At 41.6% G+C, this 20,458-nt stretch overlaps 1 protein-coding gene across 11 annotated transcripts in view; it reads left to right on the top strand.

The window, feature by feature from the left end:
• Agtpbp1 (ATP/GTP binding carboxypeptidase 1) overlaps positions 1 to 20,458 on the top strand; it is a 156,770-nt gene that overhangs the window by 30,951 nt on the left and 105,361 nt on the right. For 10 of the 11 annotated variants that reach the window (XR_005881012.1, XM_040756106.1, XM_040756105.1 and 7 more), the window contains 4 exons: positions 2,205 to 2,336; positions 5,468 to 5,561; positions 15,687 to 15,724; positions 19,009 to 19,217. Coding sequence is in view for 10 of the 11 variants with exons in the window: in XM_040756106.1 (XP_040612040.1) it covers positions 2,205 to 2,336; positions 5,468 to 5,561; positions 15,687 to 15,724; positions 19,009 to 19,217 (473 nt within the window). In the remaining variant the exon portion in view is untranslated. Of the gene's footprint in view, positions 1 to 2,204; positions 2,337 to 5,467; positions 5,562 to 15,686; positions 15,725 to 19,008; positions 19,218 to 20,458 lie in introns of those variants that run through there. The other variant, XM_040756112.1, reaches the window with a different exon arrangement.

The raw sequence follows: 20,458 nt of genomic DNA, 5'->3' as shown, positions 1-20,458 counted from the left end.
ACTATCTGTAACTTTTAATCTTTATGTCATTTTTTTTTGAGACTGGGTTTCTATGTACAACTCTGGCTGTCCTGGCACTTGTTTTGTAGACCAGGCTAGCCTTGAACTCACAGAGATCCACCTGGCTCTGCCTCCTGAGTGCTGGCCTGGCGAATCTTTAATCTTAAACTGCTCATATTTTGAAATGTAAAGCACTACTTCTTCTTGGGTTTAACAGTGGAATGTTTTTACAGTTAACCAGCAAGAGCTGAGGGTCTAAGATTCATAAAGCATTGTTTCGAATGTGGTATAAAAGGGAGGAATGCCAGTATCACAGTGTGTTAGTGCTTGTTTTGCCCGTATGCGTGTATACGCATGTGTCTGTATGTATGTGTACACCCACATATACACACAGAACACGATGTGTGTTCCGGGGAAATTAGAAGGAGGAGTGTGGGTGCAGTGTGTGGAAGTGTTGCAAGTGAGCGTGTTGCTGTGACAGCGTTTTCACTGCTGGTCACATTTGTATGATGTGCAGTTCAGTGCTCTGGCAACTTCCAAAGCAGACCGGAAAAGTTTTGAGGGTCTGAGCTGTGGAGAGACACGTGAAATACGGAAAGTGCAGTGAATAAGGAGGGGCCTAACTCAGTGTAGAGGTGTCAGTGTGTTGTCGTAGCTTTGGGAGTCTTGATGGGAACATGCATGTCTGTCTTAGTGTAGTGTGCAGGTGTTAGCTTGTATCATTAACAGATCATGTTCTAAAGAATGGTGTGGTGACCTTGAGACCAAGTCTAGTACTGGTCTGTCTTGGCTGTTACTCTTCTTTAACTTCTGTGCTTGAGACTCATAAATTCCTTTTTTGATATTTTTGTAGAAAATGAAATAAAGTTTTATATATTGGTAAATAAGACAATACATTCTTCTTCTGCTAATTACAATCAAGTTTTTTACTTTTCATGGAATTAAATTAAGATATCCCTGTATCTGTTTCTTCCATTTTAATTCATAAGTCATCTTTATTTTATCTTGCATCTTAAATTTGTGCATTCCCCATTAATATTTGTACAAGTTTCCTGTTCTTATGTTGTTCATTTAGGTTGCACAGTAATTTCTTGTGAAATAAAAGTTACTTTCTTTCCCTTAGGAATATTGAATTCTTTCTGCCTTAAAATTTGACTTACTTCTGCTGGTCCCATTACTTAATATTCTTCAGATTTTGTTACTTGTTATTATTTTTTATTTTTGTGATCTCTTTGTGAGAATAAAAATCAGGAACTTCTGTTCTCTATAGACATAGTAATGCTAACAAGTAGAAATGTTCATGACCTTGAACTGCACATATTAAATATATATGTATTAAGATATCACTCTATTCTTTAAATTGTATAATTATTATTTTAATCAAAAATTAAAAATAAAATATTTAAGGAGATGGAAATGTTGTAGCGAGTTATCACAATAGCTCTTCTATTTCCTCATGAATTTTTAAAGGACTTATTTTTATCTGTGTGTGTGTGTGTGTGTGTGTGTGTGTGTGCGCGTGCGCGTGCGTGAATGCAGATGCCTGAAGAGGCTGGAATTGTCAGATCGCCCTGGAACTGGACTTACGTGTTGTTGGGAGGTGCTTGCTGCGGGCCCTGGAAGAGTAGTCAGCACTTGTGACTGTTAAGCCATCTCTCCCCCTTCCCACTTAGAAATTTTTTGTTGTATTTGCCACAATATTTTCTATTTTAAGATATTCATATTTACGTTTGTTTGTTTTATAGGTGTGAAAATAATATGTTCATATTAAATAATACTGGCAATGCTTATTAGGCTGTTTGCTCTTCTTCCTACCTGCATCTGTGGGAGGTTGTATGAATCAGACTTATTGGCTAGTGGATCAGTTATGTTCTCCTTGCATGGGACCGCATATGCTGAGCTAGTCTAGCATGCCACCCCCCCCCGCTTACTCTCCTCTCTCCTGCCCTGCTGTTGTAGGATGTGCTGCAGAAGGGTAAGGGACATTAGAAGTTGCACAGAAAAGACCATCATCCGATCGGATGTCCCACATGAACGCGTAGCACAGGTTCAATGTGCTGCTGCTGGTTTGGCAGTTCTGTGGGTTGCGCCCAGGGCCTGGCAACCCTAGACCAGCCCTCTATCAATGGGTTGCACCCTTAGTCTTCATTGCTTTCTGCTGCGTTTGTGCAAAAGTGTAATGTGAATGAATTTGTTTTTAACAGATAAAAAGTTTGGAGTGAAAGCTAGAGTTAATGGGGCACTGAACGTAACTCTGAATTTGGTCAAGCAGCACTTCCAGAACTATCGCTTGGTTATGCCTTGTCTTCAGCTCCTTCGAGTGTATTCTACCAACTGTGAGTACTCAAGGGCGGCTGTGACTTACCTACTCGGGGGGGGGTGTGACGTGACACAAAATGAAGTCTATAAATCTCTAAAATGTGTGGGAAGTGAACATTAACATGACTCAGAAGTCAACAGGAGTGACTTGGAGTAAGAAGGTGAGGTGACAAATGTTGAAAATTCTCACCAGTTCCTTGAATTTGAAAGGGATTGGGTTGAGAGGAGAGCCTGTGGAAACGTTGCAGTGGGAGAGCGTGGTGTACTGGCCACTGGGAAATGCTTCTGTCTGTGTGACGTGACAAATGGAGCCTCCTGGGAAGGGGCTCACTAAGAGAGTCTAGATCGGCTGCCTGTGGTACTGATGTGGGAAGACCCTCCCCTTGTGAGCGACTCTGTTCTCCAGGCAGAGGATTATGAACTGTTGAGGAGTGGAGACAGTGAGATGGGTGCCGGCGTGGATGTGAGCATCCGCTGCTCTCGCTCTCTCTCTCTCTCTCTCTCTCTCTCTCTCTCTCTGCTCTCTCTCTGCTCTCTCTCCCTGCTCTCTCTCTGCTCTCTCTCTCTCTCCCTGCTCTCTCTCTGCTCTCTCTCTCTCCCTGCTCTCTCTCCCTGTGCTCTCTCTTTCTCCCTGCTCTCTCTCTGCTCTCTCTCCCTGCTATCTCTCTACTCTCTCTCTCTCCCTGTTCTCTCTCTCTCCCTGCTCTCCCTGGTCACGGTTTATGTGAACAGCTGCCTTGACTCCCTGTTATGATGGACGTATGAGCTAAACAAAACCTTTTCCCCATAAGTAGCTTTTGTGGTATTTTGATCACAACAGAAAGAAAGGTAAGATACTGGGTGTTGACAGATGAAAGAGGACAAGGAAGACACATAGTCTTACCAGCAGCATCGACTTGTCATCCCTCCACAGAGAGGCAGCAGAGCATACAAAGAATGGCACTGGGGTCTCTGAGACAAGAGTGGTTGTAGAGATGGTTTCCAATTCCCCCACGCTCACTTTGATATATTAGGTCTCAAACCTATGAGATGAACACTTCCTCTGTTTTCTGACTATGAAATCTCAGTTACTGCACGAACCATAGGACTGTGGACTCAGTAAAGTGCTTGTTGTGTGGCTGTGAGGACCTGAACTGTGATCCCTAATGTCCCTTGCCTGTAAGCCTAGCACAGGTAAAGAGGTGACACGTGGTTCTCTGGAGCTTGCTGGCTGCCTGTTTTAGTGAATCGTTGAACTCCAGATACTATGAGAGACCCATCTCAAGAAATGTAGAACAATATAAAAAGACACTTGACATTGACCTCTGGCCTCTACCATGTATTTCATATGCACACATGCACACACACATGCACACACACACAAATTAGAAATAAATTATAGACCATTTGTGTGCCATGAAAAATGTTGATGCAATATAAGGTGTGTGTGTGCATACATGCATGTATGTGCTAACAGTTTAGTTGAAGGTACACTCAGAAAAACAATGAACAGTTACATGACGAAGAACATGAGGAAAGAATGTGATATTTAATTAAAAAATTAGGAACAGATGTGAACAGTAGAATTAACTGATGAGTTAGGAAAGGAAAAAAAGGAAAATATGAACTAGGTCCCAGCATTTGGGAGTCAGAGGTAGGTGAGTCTTTGAGTTCGAGGCCAGCTTGGTCTACAGAATGAGTTCCAGGACAGCCAGGGCTACACAATGAAACCAAACCCTGTGTTGAAAAACCAGGCAACCAACCAACCAAACAAACAAAAATACCCAAACAAACAAAAAGCATTAATTAGGAAAAAGAAAAATCTGTTGGAATATTGAAACTTGATTTGAATTAAGAATGAGATAATTTTAAGTTCAGTAGCCAGCCAAGAGAAGCAGAATGTAGAAGCGTGACCTCAAGGCTGTCATGGGCGGTAGAGCAGAGATTGCCATTTCCTGTGGGACAGAGGAGCTGCATTTCTTTTTTTAACTAACCATTAGAAGGCTAACAAATGGTGTGTGTGTGTATGTGTGTGTGTGTGTGTGTGTGTGTGTGTGTGTGTGTGTGTGTGTGTGTGTGTGTATGTTGAGACAGGGCTTCCATGTGTAGTCCCGACTGTCCTAGAACTCACTATGTAGACCAGTCTGGCTTCAAAATCAGAGATCCACCTGCCTCAGTTTCCTGAGTGCTGGGACTAAAGGCAGCCAACTATCACACCCAGTTTATGTGTAATTCTTTTTTTTTTTTTTTTTGGTTTTTATGAGACAGGGTTTCTCTGTATTGTTTTGGAGGCTGTTGGTCCAGCCCAGCCTTGAATTCATAGAGATCCGCCTGCCTCTGCCTCCCGAGTGCTGGAATTAAAGGCGTGCGCCACCACCGCCTGGCTTTATGTGTAATTCTTTAAAGTAACATTTGTTCAGAATTTAAAATGCTGGCACAGTCTTCTCACTGCTGGTTCTCTGTAGAATACCCAAGCTGTCGTTTTTGTATACTCAGAGGCTGCTTTAGTGAAGGCCCTGGGTGCATTTCCCTTGCTGGGCTCTCAGGGTGCTCTGAGCTCCGCCCTGCTCTTGAAATGCATATCTAATTTGTTACTGCTTGAGTAGTTCGTGCAGCTGAGGGCTCAACTCAGAAGGCCCTCATCTGTCCTCTCTCACCTTCCCATGTACAGGTGGGTGTCACATAGATAGGGTCATCCCATGATTTTCATTCTGACGTTGTCCATGATGTACCTATCTGCTGAGCTGTACCAGAACCTTCCTTCTACCTTTTCAACTCCACCTTGCTCCTTTCAGATCTAACTTGTGTTCCCATCGCTTTCCCCAGAAGTTCCCCCATCTCACTTTGAAGTGGGGATGCCCAGTGGATAAACAGCTTCCTGCATCTAGATGATGATATTGCCATGACTTGTAGTTCTGCTGTTCTTGCTGTGTTCAGAGCATGTCATACTTGTCTCTTACTCCGTATACTCGCTTTCCTGGTGTCATCTCAAAATAACTCTTTTAGGAATGCTAGTTTTTTCAGCTTCCCATAAAATAAAGCAAAATAATACACCTCCCCCCCGTCAAAGTACTGGGTAGCTTGCATTCATATTGACTAAATACTTTGGAATGTTTTTGGATTTATCATTAAGGCTCACATGACTTTGTATCTTTCTCTTGTTTCTCAGCTGTGAACGCAGTATCTTTAGGTAAAAATGGAGTTGTGGAACTGATGTTTAAGATCATTGGACCATTCAGTAAGAAGAATTCGGGTCTTATGAGGTGAGTGAATGTTTTGATGTGAGTGGAAGATATCCTTAGTCACTCTGAACGCCGTTGCTTGGATATGTATGTAGGCAGTTGAAGTCAGTTGTATCTAGTCTCTAGTTCCTAAGCAATGATTCTTATAATGGCAAAGATGTTCTTAATTAAAAGCTTAAACTTTAGGAAACTTCCAGTTTACTAAAGATAGTGTTTTTAGACATTCCGACTTTGAATGCTTCTAGATAGGAAATCATGGCCGTGTCCATAGTAGCATTCACTGAGACCTTTGTTGAGTGCCTACTGTAGTCCTCACCCAACTTGTTAATCTTCTAAAGACTGTTTATCCTCCTTCTCAAGATTACCTGACATGTCTTAAAAGTATACATGTCTATTCTGCCCAATCATAATTGTTCTTTTTTTTAATCTTTTCTTCTCTTGGGATATGTATGAGTATATGTTATATTGTGTGTGTGTGTGTTTCCATTAATTTATAGATAGGTTCTCTAACCTCAAAAATGAAGCACTCTGTGTTAGGGGTTATGTTTAGTGCAGTTTTATTGACAGGTTTTTAAAACTCAACAGCAAGGCTCACAATGTATCATACCCCATGTTCCTGTATGCCATCCTTGTCTTGTTGCTTATGCTACTGTAACAGTGCTGTTTGCATGCTTTATTTGAGACTGTTGAGTCAATCATAGATATTTTCTATGGTATGATTATTTCTCCCAGAAAACTTAACCTCAAACAAGGAAGGAAAAATAGTATCACTGCTTCAAAGATCTCAACAGTACTTGTCTCTTACTCCACACACTCGCTTTCCTGGTGTCATTAAAAATAATACTCATGTTCTTGGGTTGTTGTAGTGTCAAAAATTTACATGGATTTGTTTAGATAAGAAATAAACAAGTTACACAGATTGTTCCCCAGAATCTGAAGGGCGTTTGCAACTTTCTAGAGAAGTAGAGTAGTTCCATGAACAGCGGCCAGCCTTCTGCCATTGTTATTTCACCCTACTCCCTGTCCATATGTTGTATCTGCCTTTGCAGTTGATTTATAAATTCTAGAGTTTGAGTACTACCCGGTACAAACTTCTTACGTTGCCACACATTCATTTCTTTGCCCAGCACTATTAATAGTGGTTCTTAACTTCATTTCTTGTTTTCTGACTGCTGAAGAAATACCTTCTTAATACGTGGCTTATTAGTGTTAGCATTCAAATAAGTTTTATTTGTTGTTTGTATCTCATAATAATAGTATTATTATTTTTTGTTGTTTGCTTGTTTTTTTGAGACAGGATTTCTCTGTGTAGCCCTGGCTATCCTGGAACGTGCTCTGTTGACCAGGTTGGCCTTGAACAAAGAGACCATCCTATATCTGCCTCCCAAGTACTTGGATTAAAGGCATGTACCACCACCACCCAGTCATTATAATGCTTTAAAGATAGCAAAGAGCCCATTGTTCTGTTGTGTTTATTGAAGGGTCTGAGTGATGTTTAACATATGTCATGTTGTGGATTAGGTGACTGTATGTATAGGTCTTGGCATGCAGGTGTGTCCTCTTCACTTGGACTTGCAGCTTGCCTGCATTTACTTGTTAACATGCAGTTTGTCAGCCGTGATGGTGGTGGTGGGTGCTGGGTGCTGGATGTCATTTGTGGTCACTGTGCTGAGGCGTCTGCTGTCTGCTCGGCAGAGTCCCTTCCACCCGCTGTTGCATGGTTCAGGGTTGGTTCTTTCCACTGCCTGCATCTGCTGTGCTTAGGGTTTGTAAACTAATGCTGCTGTTGCAAGAGAGGCCTCACTGCTTCCTGATCTCCCAGAAGACCGATGGCAGGTGATTGACAACTACTCCTGATGCTGTCTCCAGAGGCTGCAACGCCTCTTGTGGCGTGTGTGCACATCTGCACACATATGCTCACATAGATACACACACATGCATACATATAAAACAATTAAAAATATAGTGACCATTGGGGTTGGAGAGGTAGCTCAGCTTGAGGTTAAGAGTGTGGTTTGCTCTTGGAGAGGTCCTGAGCTCTGTTGCCTGCACCTGTGTTGGTCAACTCAGCACCTTCTGTAACCCCATCTCCAGGGAATCCAGCGCCCTCTTTTAGCTCTGTAGGCACTGTACTGAACTGTCCGTACCACCCACACACACGATTAAAAGTGATGAAGGCGAGTGTTTAAAAACATGTCTTCTTAAAGAGCTAGCTAGGATATGCTTGTAAAGACAGTCAACATGAAGTGTTTGCCTGAACTTTATTCTTTTGGTACTTTGTGTTACTATTTTTAGTTATGCATATATGTGCATGCATGTGGGTACCTTTGAAGGCCAGAGGCATCAGGTCCACATGGAGCTGGAGTGACAGGTAATTGTAAGTCTCCTGATGTGACTGCTGGGAAACAGTCTCTGGTCCTCTGAAGTGCCAGCATGTATTCTTAACTGCTGATCCCTCCCCAGCCTCCAAATCTTATTTTTTAACAATGAGCATGCAGAGTATTTGGACCTTTTCTTTTTGTTTTTTTCTTAACAGTCAAAATAACTGAACGTGGTGCTGGGTGCCTATGATAGCATGTGGGAGACTAAGGCAGGCATTTTGCTAGTTGAAGGCTAGCCTGGGACATTGGGAGAGCCCCTCTTTAAGGAATACATAAACAAACTTGTACATATAATTATTAGTTTAGTATTTGGTAGGGTGGCCCCACAAGTTTACTTATGTAACCCTCATGCACAGTGCTCATAACTGGTAAAATAAAACAGAATAAAATGTTTGTGTCACAGCTAGGGAAACCCCACTTAGCATAGTGAGTATAGTGCAGTGGGCTGTGGAGGCCTAGAGGTGAAGTCGCCAACCACTCACCACCCCCCAGTCCAGATACATTACTTACCGTCAGTCTTCTGCTTCCTGGATATAAACATAGACTTGTCGTCTTTGCTATAAACTGCAGGGATTTAATGAGACTAGCCCTAGGAACACAAATGTGTCTATGAATACAGTATTTTGTTAGTTAGCAATGTGGGAACTTGAGTGTGGATGAACTCTAGATGATAGTAAAATGTACGATGTATAAACACAGCACTCTTTTTTGGATGGCTCTGGGGATTGGACTCATGTCTTTGTGTATACTAGGTAGGCGCTGTACTTGTGAGGTATATTCTAAGATCTGTTATTCATTTATATGTAATTTCCCCTTGAATATGTGTTATCTTTAGTGTAAGGACTATGACCTTCCTATGTAATATCTACATGTATCTGTTTTATTCATGTTACCACATTTAATATAAAATGTTCATAAGAGGAACAGAACATTTTAAAATTATATTTGAATTGACATGGAGGCCGGTGGTGCTAGAGGGACTACCCAGCCAGTCCTGGGTTCAGAATACAGCACCACAAATAAACCAGTGAAAAGTGTTGCTATAGTGGAACACATGGATAGTTTCAGGTGTTTCCATTGTAGAACAATAAACCTAAAACTTCTGAGAAAGGAATGTAGTTATCTAAATTATCCCTTTATTCTTTTTTTCATATTGGCATTTAAATTAGTGAGTGTGTGTATGTGTGTCTGTGTGTGTGTTTACATGTGTTGCTGTGGCCTGCCGTGGTATTCAGAAAACAGTTCTGGGGAGTTGGCCCTTGCCTCCGCCTTGTGGAGGCGTGGCCTTTCCTACTGGTCTTGCTGCTGCACTGTCCTCTTGGCCCCTCTGTGCTGTAGGAGAGCTGAGGTTGCAATCGCACACCACTGGAACAGGCTTGTGTGTGTGTGTGTGTGTGTGTGTGTGTGTGTGTTCCAGGGGTCAAGCTTGAGCTTAGGCTTATAATGCTGTGCTCTGAGACACTAAGGCCTCTCCCTAACCATCTGCTTACATTTTGATTTTCTTTAAAAGTTTTTTTCATTCATTTATTTTTATTTATTTGCATACGTGTGCACATGTGGTGTGTGTGTGTGTGTGTGTGTGTGTTTGTTGTACACTCCCATCAGTATTTTCCATGATGTTCATGTGGAGATCAGGGAACAGCTTGTAGGAATAAGCCTCTCCTTCCACAATGTGCATCCTGGGATTTGAACTCAGGTAACTGGGCTTATCAGTAAGTGCCTTTACCTGCTAAGCCATCTGGCTGTGTCTCTGTATTTTTTTAATTTATTTTACATACAGACCAGAGTTTCCCCTCCCTTCTCTCCTTGTGTTCCCTTCTGCCACCTCCCTTCTACCCCCACCCCTCACCATCCACTCCTGTCTCTGTCCAGAAAGGGACTGGCCTCCCATGGGAGTCAGCAAAGCATGCTTCATCAAGTTGAGACAGGACCAAGCTCCTCCCCCCACTACATCAAGACTGGGCAAGTCAACCCAGCGTGGGCAAAAGGTTCCCAAAAGCCAGCTCAAGCTTCAGGGACAGGTCCTGATCCCACAGCTAGGAGCCCCACAAACAAACCAGCTTACATAGCTGGCACACCCTTGCAGAGGGCGTAAGTTGGTCCCATGCAGGATGCCTAGCTGTTGGTCCAGAATTCATGAGCTCAGGTCAGCTGTCTCTGTGGACCTCCCCTCCCATCATGACCTTTAACCCTCTGGCTCTCACCATCCTTCTCTCTCCAGGAGCTTGGGCCTGTGCTTGGCTGTGGACTTCTGCATCTGCCTCCATCAGTTACTGGATGCATGCTCTCTGATGGCAATTAGAGTAGTCACCAATCTGATTCAGGAGAAAGACAGTTCAGGTACCCTGTCTACTATTGCTAGGAGTCTTAGCTGGAGTTGTCCTTGTGGATTCATGGGAGTTTCCCTGGCTGCAGGTTTCTCTGTAACCCCCAAATGGGCCCTCCATACTGCCTCCAACCCGCCCAACCCAATCTCTAACTAAACAAGTGAAAGACCTGTATGACAAGAACTTTGTCTTCGAAGAAAAAAATTGGAGAAGATATCAGAAAATGGAAAAATTTCTCATGCTCATGGTTAGGTAGGATTAACATAGTAAAAAAAAAAAACCGGCAACCTTACCAAAAGCATTGTACAGATTCAATGCAATCCCCACAAAATTCTTCACAGACCTTGAAAGAACAATACTCAACTTCATATGAAAAACAAAAAACCCAAAATAGCTAAAACAATCCTCTATAATAAGGGAACTTTCAGAGGTATCACCATCCCTGACTTCATGCCTTACTATAGAGCTATAATAATAAAGACAGCATTTTATTGTCATAAAAAGATAGGTGGATCAATGGAATCGAATTGAAGACCTTGATGTAAATCCACACAGTTATCTATGAACACCTGATTTTTGACAAAGTAGCCAAAATTATAAAATGGAAAAAAGAAAGCGTTTTCAACAAATGGTTCTTGTATAACTGGATGTTACCATGTAAAAGAATGCAAATAGATACATATCTATAACTCTGCACAAAACTCAAGTCCTCCATATAAATGACACTGAACCTGACAGAAGAGAAAGTGGGAAATAGTCTTGACTGAATTGGCACAGGAGACCACTTCCTGAATATAGCACCAGTAGCAGAGACACTGATATCGACAATAAATGGGACCTCCTGAAACTGAAAAACTTCTGTAGGGCAAAGCACACTGTCAATAAGACAAAATGGTAGTCTACAGAATGGGAAAAGATCTTCACCAATCCCTCATCAAACAGAGGGCCGATCTCTAAAATATTAATTCAAGAAACTATACATCAAAATACCAAGTAATCCAATTTAAAATCAAGGCACAGATTTAAACAGAATTCTCAACAGAGGAATCTCAAATGGCAGCTATACACTTAAAGAATTGTTCAAGATCCTTAGCCCTCAGGGAAATGCAAATCAAAACAACTCTGAAATACTATCTTATACCTGTCAGAATGGCTATTGTCAAAACCAATAATGGCAGCCTGTGTTGGAGAGGATGTGGAGAAAGGGGAACACTCCTCCACTGCTGGTGGGAGTGAAAAACTTGTATAGCCACTTTGGAAATCGCTATGGTGATTTCTCAGGAAATTGGGAATCAATCTACCTCAAGATGCAGCTATACCAATCTTGGGCATATACCTAAAGGATGCTCCATCATACCACAAGTACATTTGCTCAGCCATGTTCATAGCAGTGTTATTCATAATAGCTAGAAGCTAGAAACAACCTAAATGTATGGATAAACAAAAGTATGGATAAAGAAAATGTATTATGTTTACACAGTGGAGTACTACTCAGTGGTATAAAAACAATGACATCATGAAATTTACAGGTAAATGGATGGAACTAGAAAAATCCTGAGTGAGATAATCCAGACCCAGAAAAATAAACATGGTATATACTCACTCATAAGTGGATATTAGCTATAAAGAATAACCAGACTACAATCTAACACTCCAGAGAAGCTAGGTAACAAGGAGGGCCCCAAGCGGGAGTCATGGGTTTCTCTGGGAAGGGAAAATAGAAGCAATTTCCTAGGTAAACTGGGGCTGGGGAGTAGGGGATGGAGGATGGGAGCAGGAGGGATCTACTTGTATTTTTAAAAGAACTTTTAAAAAGTTTATTTTAAGCCATTCTTGTTGACAGAAGTTTCTGTTCTGCCTGGTGCTGCAGCTGTTCAGTTCCAAAATAAACACACAGAGGCTTATATTATCAACTGTTTGGCCTATGGCTGAGTCTTCTTATTGGCTAGGTCATTGTGAAGATCGAACTCCAACCTCAAGTAGGTGTGCAAACCTGATTACTAACCGAACAAGCTGCTCTTTCAGGAGCACTTTATTTGGTTCAGGCTTTCTGTAAGCAGCTGCCATTTGGGATAAGAACTTTCTCAAGCACTTCACAGTTTGGAACGAAGAGTTTGCTAGATGGGTTGCAGCGATGGCTTAGTGGTTAACATGTGCTTGCTGTTGTTGAAAAGACTCGGGTCTCAGTCCCAGCACCCATGTCCAGTGCTTCACAACCGCCTGTAACTCCAGCTTCAGGGAATCTGCTGCCCACCCCCGCCCCAGTCTCACTTAAAAAAGAGATAGCTAAAGATGAGAAACTGGAAATCAGTAAGTAGTTGTGTTCATTGCATTATGTTGGTTTCCCAGGCTGCATTGGTGGCTGGAAATGACAGGCATTTACTGTCTGACAGTTCAAGAGACCTGGAAGGCCATCTCAGCTTCTCAGCAGGCTGCTCTCTTCTGAAACCTTGGAGAGAGCTGTCCTCCTGCCTTCTCACTGGTTTGATGACTTGCTGGCAGGTCTCCAGCAGTCCTTGGCAATCGTAGTTTTGTGCCTTCTGCTTTCACACTCAGTTGATGGTATTCTCCATGTGTGCTATCTTGCGTGGTCTTCTCTAAGGACATCGGTCAAGCTGTGTTAAGAGCTCACCTACCTGCCGAATGGCCTCATTGCAATTGATTGTGTCTTCACTGGCCCTGTTTTCTGGTAAGGTTAGGTCCTGAGGTTCGAGTGTGGAATGAGTTCATCTCATAACAGATTAAGTTAATTGCATGTGTCAGTGTTTTTCATCAGCATGTTGTCAGCTGTTTTCATTTTGCCGCATTCCTTGAAGTGTCTCTTATAGACTGACTTGTCTCTGTGCTCTTATATCTGAGGTTGCTATTTTAGGTGATTGTGATAGTATCTGCAGTAAAACGTTTGATAGAGGGAATGCTGTATTGAAATGCCCAGAAAGGCTCAGTGGCGACCACGCCTTAATGTGTCATTCAGCTGGTCTTGCAGCTTTTGTTGTGAAATGCTTAGAAGAATTTATATTTTGTCTCAGTTTAAGTACTACTTCCCCCCTGCTACCAGGGAGTGAACCCAGGCCTTGTACATGGAGGACAGGTGTTCCACCACAGATGTACCCCAGTGTAGAAGGATTTAAGACACACTAAAAGTTAAACAAGGTGCCACACAGAGACAGAGTATCTAGTTCTCCTTGATTTCACCCTGCAGTATGATACACGTATCTGACACAGCATATGTCCATCGTCAGGGAATGTAAAGTTTGAGAACAGTTGATCCGTGTGAAGGCAGGGTAAGGAAGTCCACGCACCCCCAAGTAAAGAAAAACAGATATTTGGGGAACACTGCAGTCTTCTGCCCTTGGAAGTGAAGGATTCCGGGATGCGTGATGCTTAGACCACAGCCTGAGAGAGAGCAAGGCCCCCTCTTCCTCATAAGGGATTGTGTCCACACTCTGGAGCCACACTCTCAGGGTGGCACCTCAGTTCTGTTGGAGGAACGGATGCGGCTCCACCCTCGCAGGTGCACTTCCTCCTTTTGGCTGTGTAGACAGTTCTGAGTGTCTACTGTGTGTCCTGGCACACAGAGTGGGAATTTTCAGCATTCCAGAAGACTGCCAAGCTTGTAGATTGTGTTTTTGAGTCTGGTGTCTGCTTACAGAATCTCCTTGTATTTCTCCATTCTAGAAAGAGGACTGTGGTGAGTCCCTTGGTTTTGAGGGTCAGATGGTGCTGGTTGGTGAGCCTCTGCATAGTCTCCTTTAAGAATCACTGACAGCTAGCCCCTACACATCAGACAGGAACCCTTTCTAGCAGACAGGCGCTTTGGGTGTCAGTAATGCTTGACTTGATTCTAGGCATTGCCTGTACAACAGCAGACAGTCTTCTTTAGTTCCAGTCTGTTTTGTCTTCCAAATAGACATGTCCACCACAGCAAGACTGCATCGAGTGACATGCAGATCCCACTGAGTGGTGCCAGCAACCTTGGTGTCCCAAAGGAGAGCCTAACCCTTGTGGGTTAGCTGCAGGCGCCCAACGGCAGCAGCCCCTCCCCATGCTAGGTGCTCCACACCTGAGTATCTGATGGCTCAGAGATGTTTGTCCAAACAGAAAGTCCTTTGTAGATGACTGCCTCTGCTGCCTACCCACCCTGCATGTCCCCGCCTGCCCATGGGAGCGCTGCGGTGGCCACACTACTCACTAGCAGCCCTTGATGATTTCTTTAAAGGGATACCTTTCTGATTTTGTAATCCTCTTTATCAGCAAGTGGCTTACATTATTTTCCTTACAGGATTTTCTTTATGTGGTTTTAGGCACACTGTAGTTTAGATTAGATTCCATAGTGTCCATACCCATGAAGCATCTGTTTCTGGTGTAGCTGTGAATGATTTGTGTCTAGGGTTAGCTGTGAGTTGGTATTCATCCATTGCAGACCTCCTGGTCACTCATACTCTGTGCATCTTTTCATCTGGTCACCCTTACCACCAGCACATGGACCCTCTATCCATCACTGGAGTTTTAATTTCTTATGTAGTCTTTTATAGGTGTATACATTCTATTACTTAATGTAGACTATAAAATTCTCTATTGATGTGATGTTTGTTTTGATATCTATCCATAGAGAAGGAGTGTGTAGTAGGCATTCAACAAATGCTTAATGGTGAGTGAAATGCTTAACCCTGTTGTTAACATCATACAAAGAACTAGTATACTAGGTAGGCTTATATTTTTGAAGTTGAAACTGAGGGACATTTTTCCCCTAGTAACCCACTTTTTATAAACCCTTTGATTCACAGGCTTTCTACAGTAATAGATAATGTGTCTTTATGGCTGATTATTGGTAGCTGATATCACTGTGTAACTGAGTGTGTTCAAGAAAATGTATCTACTTTCAACTTTTAGGATTCTTTCCATGTCCTGTGAAGAGATAATAATTAGGGTTGCTTCTAAGTCTCTCAGTCTCACAGTTTACAGTTATCCCCCATGTCTAAAGAGTCTATCACATGGCACTGAAAAACTTATGTAAGAAAGTTAGAGACACATGTAACCCTCTGTAGGCCTAAACTAGATGGTTACAACTTGTTCTTATCTAATTATTTTGTAACCAGGGCCTCTGAATTTTCACTTTGGTTGTTTTTGAACTCTCAAAAGGTCAAATGAAGATACTGTAATTGATTTCATTTATCCAATTTCTGACATAAAGACTTAGACAATGTTAATTTTATTAAAATTTTACAAGTACTTTGAGTATTTTAATTATCTAATCTATTATGAACTGAGGGAGAGATACACACAAAATAAACACCAAATAATCAGTGGTGTTGCAAGAGTAAATGCATTTTGGAATGGATAGTAGACAAGATAATATTTGACAAGATTGCATGCATTTATTGTAGATTCATTTCACTAGTTTTGTTGTTGTTTGTGTTTTCTTGTTGTATTGACAGGGTTGCTTTAGACACTCTTGCTGCATTGCTAAAATCAAGTAAGTTTTTAAATACTGGAAATAATAGTAATTGAAATACTTTCTATATATATCTGTGTTCAAGAAGTTGGACATTAGATTTAGTGTATATAGTTAAACTAGTTTCTTGTAGTCAAAGTTATAGATATTATGTTAGATTCATTTCTCAGAAAATGATGCTTATATGATGTTTACTTATTTTCTTCTAATGGTAAGGCTTTATGCTTATGTCAGTAGGTTAGAAATGCAAAAGAGATGTGCTTGAATAAATCATCCAAATGGATGGAATAAATTCTATCTCAATAAGCATGTCATTGTAGGGCATATCAGTTTCATATAATGTAAGTTAACATAGTGCCTTTTATTGGAAATTTTGTTTTTACTGTAAGCTCAAATTTATAGCCCTGAAAAGTGACACGATGTAAATTTATAACAGTGGTAAAATAAAATAAATGTGTCTGCACAGAACTCACTGTCGTCAGAGCTGCGGCTTCTCATGCTGTTGGAGAACAAGTGCTGCATGCATTGAGGGTTTCCCACCAACGGGCTCAATATGTCTTTAAGACATTTTCATAGCCTTCTCCCATATGATCAGTTGGCTAATTAACATTTAATCTTGACATTTAGTCTTAAATTTTCTGTTGATGGCTCTCATATGCCCCCCTCTCCCAGTACATAACAGACAGTTGGTCAAAAGCTATCGTTGGGGCGGGGCCACCTGGTTTGCTTAGTTTTCATGGCTATATATTTTTAATAGTAACATGATTAATTTTTAAAGTGTGATCTTGCTGGAACAGTGACAAGCACCTGTTATCTCAGTAGGTAGGAGGTAGAGGCAGGGGGACTGATGGCCTGTACAAGGCTAACTCGATCTACATAGTGAGTTTCAGGTCAGTCATAGCTGCATAGTAAGATCTTGTCTTTAAAAAAAAGTATAGTTTAAAAATATGGATTTTGTTGTTTACCAGAATTCTTATTTACACTTTCCCCCTTCGGATGGAATGACGGGTCTCAGTGGGGTGACTACTTTTATCTGTGATGTGATAAACTGTAGTCCAGGCTCACATGTGACGACAAAGCATCTCTTCAAGTTACACTACACAGAACAGGACACTTAATGCAAGATCGTCTTTCGTGGCAGGCTGCTTAGTTTGAAATGCACCAGGGCATTTTGGAGCATCCTCTCTCATATTAAAACTTACTCATTGTGTGGTAGCACTTACATTAGAGGATCAGTTTGCTCTCTGAAGTAAATGTGGGAAGGGACGTATGTGTAGGAGTCAAGAGTAACAAGAGTGAAGGCCAGGGCCCTGAATGGACGCGCATCTGATGACGTGGCTTCTGTGCTTTGAAAGGGAAGGACAGACAGAGTCCCACAGAGTTTTGTATCCCGGGTTTATGAATAAAGTGCTTTTATTAATTTGTTTTAATTGTGCTCAGTGCAGATTGTTGGTAGCTCTTGTCATTTTTTAAGGGCCAGTTTAGCACCTATGTTTGAATATAAACATTCCCCTAAGTATCGTTTAGGCTATTGTAGATTCCAGCAGAAACAAAGTCATAAACACCGCAGTGACCATAAAGCTTTTTAACTAAGTCTTATTAACAGCTACTAAAGGCTTGTACATTTTAAGTGGTGTAAACAAAAGTGTGTATTCACTTAAAATACTTTGTTGTTGTTGTTGTTTTTGAGACAATGTCTGATATATCCCAGGCTGGCCTGAACTTGCTATGTAGAAAAGGATGACTTTGAACTCCTGATCACCCTGCCCCACTTCCTGAGTGCTGAGATTACGATGTGCTCCAGCTTGCCCAGTTTATGTGGTGCTGGAGGGTGAACTCCAGGACTTTGTGCCTGATAGGCCAGCACTCTATCAACTGAGTTAGATCCCTAGCCCAAAATAGAGGAAAATGTTGTTGGTCAAACCAAGCACTGGAGCTGATAATATAAATAGCAACAGCCTCTCAGAAAACGAGCTGTTGTAGATATAGTCGAGGGGCATTTTTGCTTGGTTTTGTTTTTCTCTCTTGTCTGAGACAAGGTCTTGTTGTAATAGCCCAGGCTGGCAGTCTTCCTGTTCCCAGCCCCCAGGTGCTGACATCAAACAATGCTCTCATAAGAAAACTACCTCCTCCTGATGAGCATTCTGCACCTCTCTAATGTCAGGGTATAGTTCTGAAGGAGAATAGCTATATCTTAGTGTTGTGACTTAGTCTACATGAGCGTGTGTAGGAACCAACGATCCTTCTAGGCAGCTAAAGTCATCATCATCTTAGGTCCATCACATAAGCCAAGGTTGCTTGTGGGTAAATTTGAGGTTAAGAAGAGATTAGAGTTTGTACCTAAGCAACCCCAGGTGTGCTATTCCCGACTCCTCTGCTCTCACAGTCCTCATAGACCTGCCACAGCAGCTCTGGGTAGCACTGTGTGTTGCCACGATGACATTCCATGACTGCTATTTTAGTAGATGTGTTCTTTTGGGTAGTAATCTCAAGTATAAGAAAGTCAGCTTCTTATAGTTTTATTCCATTAAAATTGACCAATTTCAGAATACCTATAGTCTTTTTTATGTTAAGTTTTTAATATCTAGAAAAAACTGTTTTCTAATCACTATTTCTTACCTTTTATATAAAACAAGTTTTATTTTAAATTTGGTGTATTAAGTAGTAGATATTTATACAATTGTAGAATAGCTAGAATAGTTAATTACACTAGGAAGATAAATTTTGTAAGTAACAAGAGCCACAATCCAGTGGGGTTAATTTTAATGGGAACATAGTTTGTAATGAAAATAAGCAAGAGTGATAACTGCTTTTAACAAAGTCATGTTTGTAGCTAGTCAGCAAAGGCTTTCTGTCTTGTGAAAAAAGCCCATATATTATAACTTTCAAAATATATGGAGTTTTAAAAGTCAGTGTAACATTAAAAATTACAGACCTTGTTTTAGTAAACGCACTCATTTTCATTTGTTTTGTTTGAGATAGCTCTTCCATTAAGACCCTATTGGTGTCACACTTGGGTTCTTGCCTTTACCTTGTGGGTGCTGGGATTGCAGGAATCACCACTAGGAAGAAGATTTCAGTTGTAAATCATAAAAAGCCATTTAGGCATGCATGTGTCTGAAAACTAATGATTTCTGGAACTTGCCATAATTATTTTGTTAGAAAGTTATTATTAAATATGTGCCTGCTCTTTCTTAAAGTCTGGGGATTATCACAATATTGGCATTCTGGTTTTTCTTTAATTCATGTTAAAACTTTCTTCTGTCATTTATAAAGTAATCTTTTCCAATTTTCTCTTGTTAAAGAAACAAATGCCAGGAGAGCCGTAGACAGAGGATATGTTCAAGTGCTTTTAACAATTTATGTAGATTGGCACCGCCATGATAATCGGCATAGGAACATGCTCATTCGGAAAGGAATCTTACAGAGCTTAAAAAGTGTCACAAACATCAAGCTGGGGAGAAAGGCGTTTATCGATGCGAATGGCATGAAGATTCTGTATAACACTTCACAAGTAAGCTGCTTTGTCTCCTCCTCCTGCTGGGGTGCTAATGGTGCTGTTCTGGTTCTTAAGAAAATGCGTTAACGGGAAAGGACTCAGGAAGGTTGACATAGTGTAAATATATTTAAAATTTCATAAAACCAATAATCTCAGTTGATTTTACATGTGACCTCAGAGACGGTGGAGAGTGGCAAGGGCTCATTTCACACGGCAGCTGTATGAACCATGTGCACAGTGGGAGGGGTTCCCTGTAGCTGTGTGGCATGGGTGACTGGGTTGGCAGTTTTATGTGATCTCAAGGTAACTGAGGATTCTCTAGCTGGTGGGAAAGTTCTGCTATGAGCTTGGGAATGTTTCCTGCTGGACAGAGACATGGCCATGACCATTTTCAGTACAGATGGAACAGGGAGAGAGAGATGAAAGCTACAAGCAGTCTGCTAGCTCGGCTAGACCCCTGAGCTGCGCACGTCCCTGACAGTGTGCCAGTGACCCTGTAGAAGACTGTCGTTAGAGGGGATGGAGGGAAGTTGCAGCGCAGCCACCTTCTCTCCTTGCAAATGACCAGGCACTTGCTCAAGTGCTCTCTTGGTTTTCCACACAATAAACAACCTTTCCACATGGACAGCGCTTACGGTATCTAAACATTTGATGTGTTTACTGAGTGTTTTCATTTTTCCGTTTTACCATTTGGACACACAGTAATAGGTACTTGATCTACGGTGATGAAATCAGGTAGCTTCACATTTTTGAGGCTTAATTTGTCTGTTTAACTAAGTCACTGAGTGCTTAGTGTTGTGTAGTATGTCAGAGTACCACTGAAGATTGTGTAGTGTGTCAGAGTACCACTGAAGATTGTGTAGTGTGTCAGAGTACCACTGAAGATTGTGTAGTGCGTCAGAGTACCACTGAAGATTGTGTAGTGCGTCAGAGTACCACTGAAGATTGTGTAGTGTGTCAGAGTACCACTGAAGATTGTGTAGTGTGTCAGAGTACCACTGAAGATTGTATAGTGTGTCAGAGTACCACTGAAGATTGTGTAGTGCGTCAGACTACCACTGAAAGGTCAGTTGTCACTACAATGTTGTCGAATCACTTGTACTTGACATTGGCGAGCCATACTTTTAGGAGTTGCAGTGGGTCTGCTCCCATTTTTGTCTTTCCAGCTGCATGACCATCTTATAGGAGATAAAGAGCCTGGATCTGAGAGGTGTATCAGTACACACACACACACACACACACACACACACACACAC

The sequence above is a fragment of the Mesocricetus auratus genome, unplaced genomic scaffold (assembly GCF_017639785.1).
Source record: "Mesocricetus auratus isolate SY011 unplaced genomic scaffold, BCM_Maur_2.0 Super-Scaffold_100013, whole genome shotgun sequence".
NCBI classification, from domain to species: Eukaryota; Metazoa; Chordata; class Mammalia; order Rodentia; family Cricetidae; genus Mesocricetus; species Mesocricetus auratus.
The sequence above is the reverse complement of the archived record's forward strand: the minus strand, read 5'-3'. Positions and strand labels throughout refer to the sequence as shown.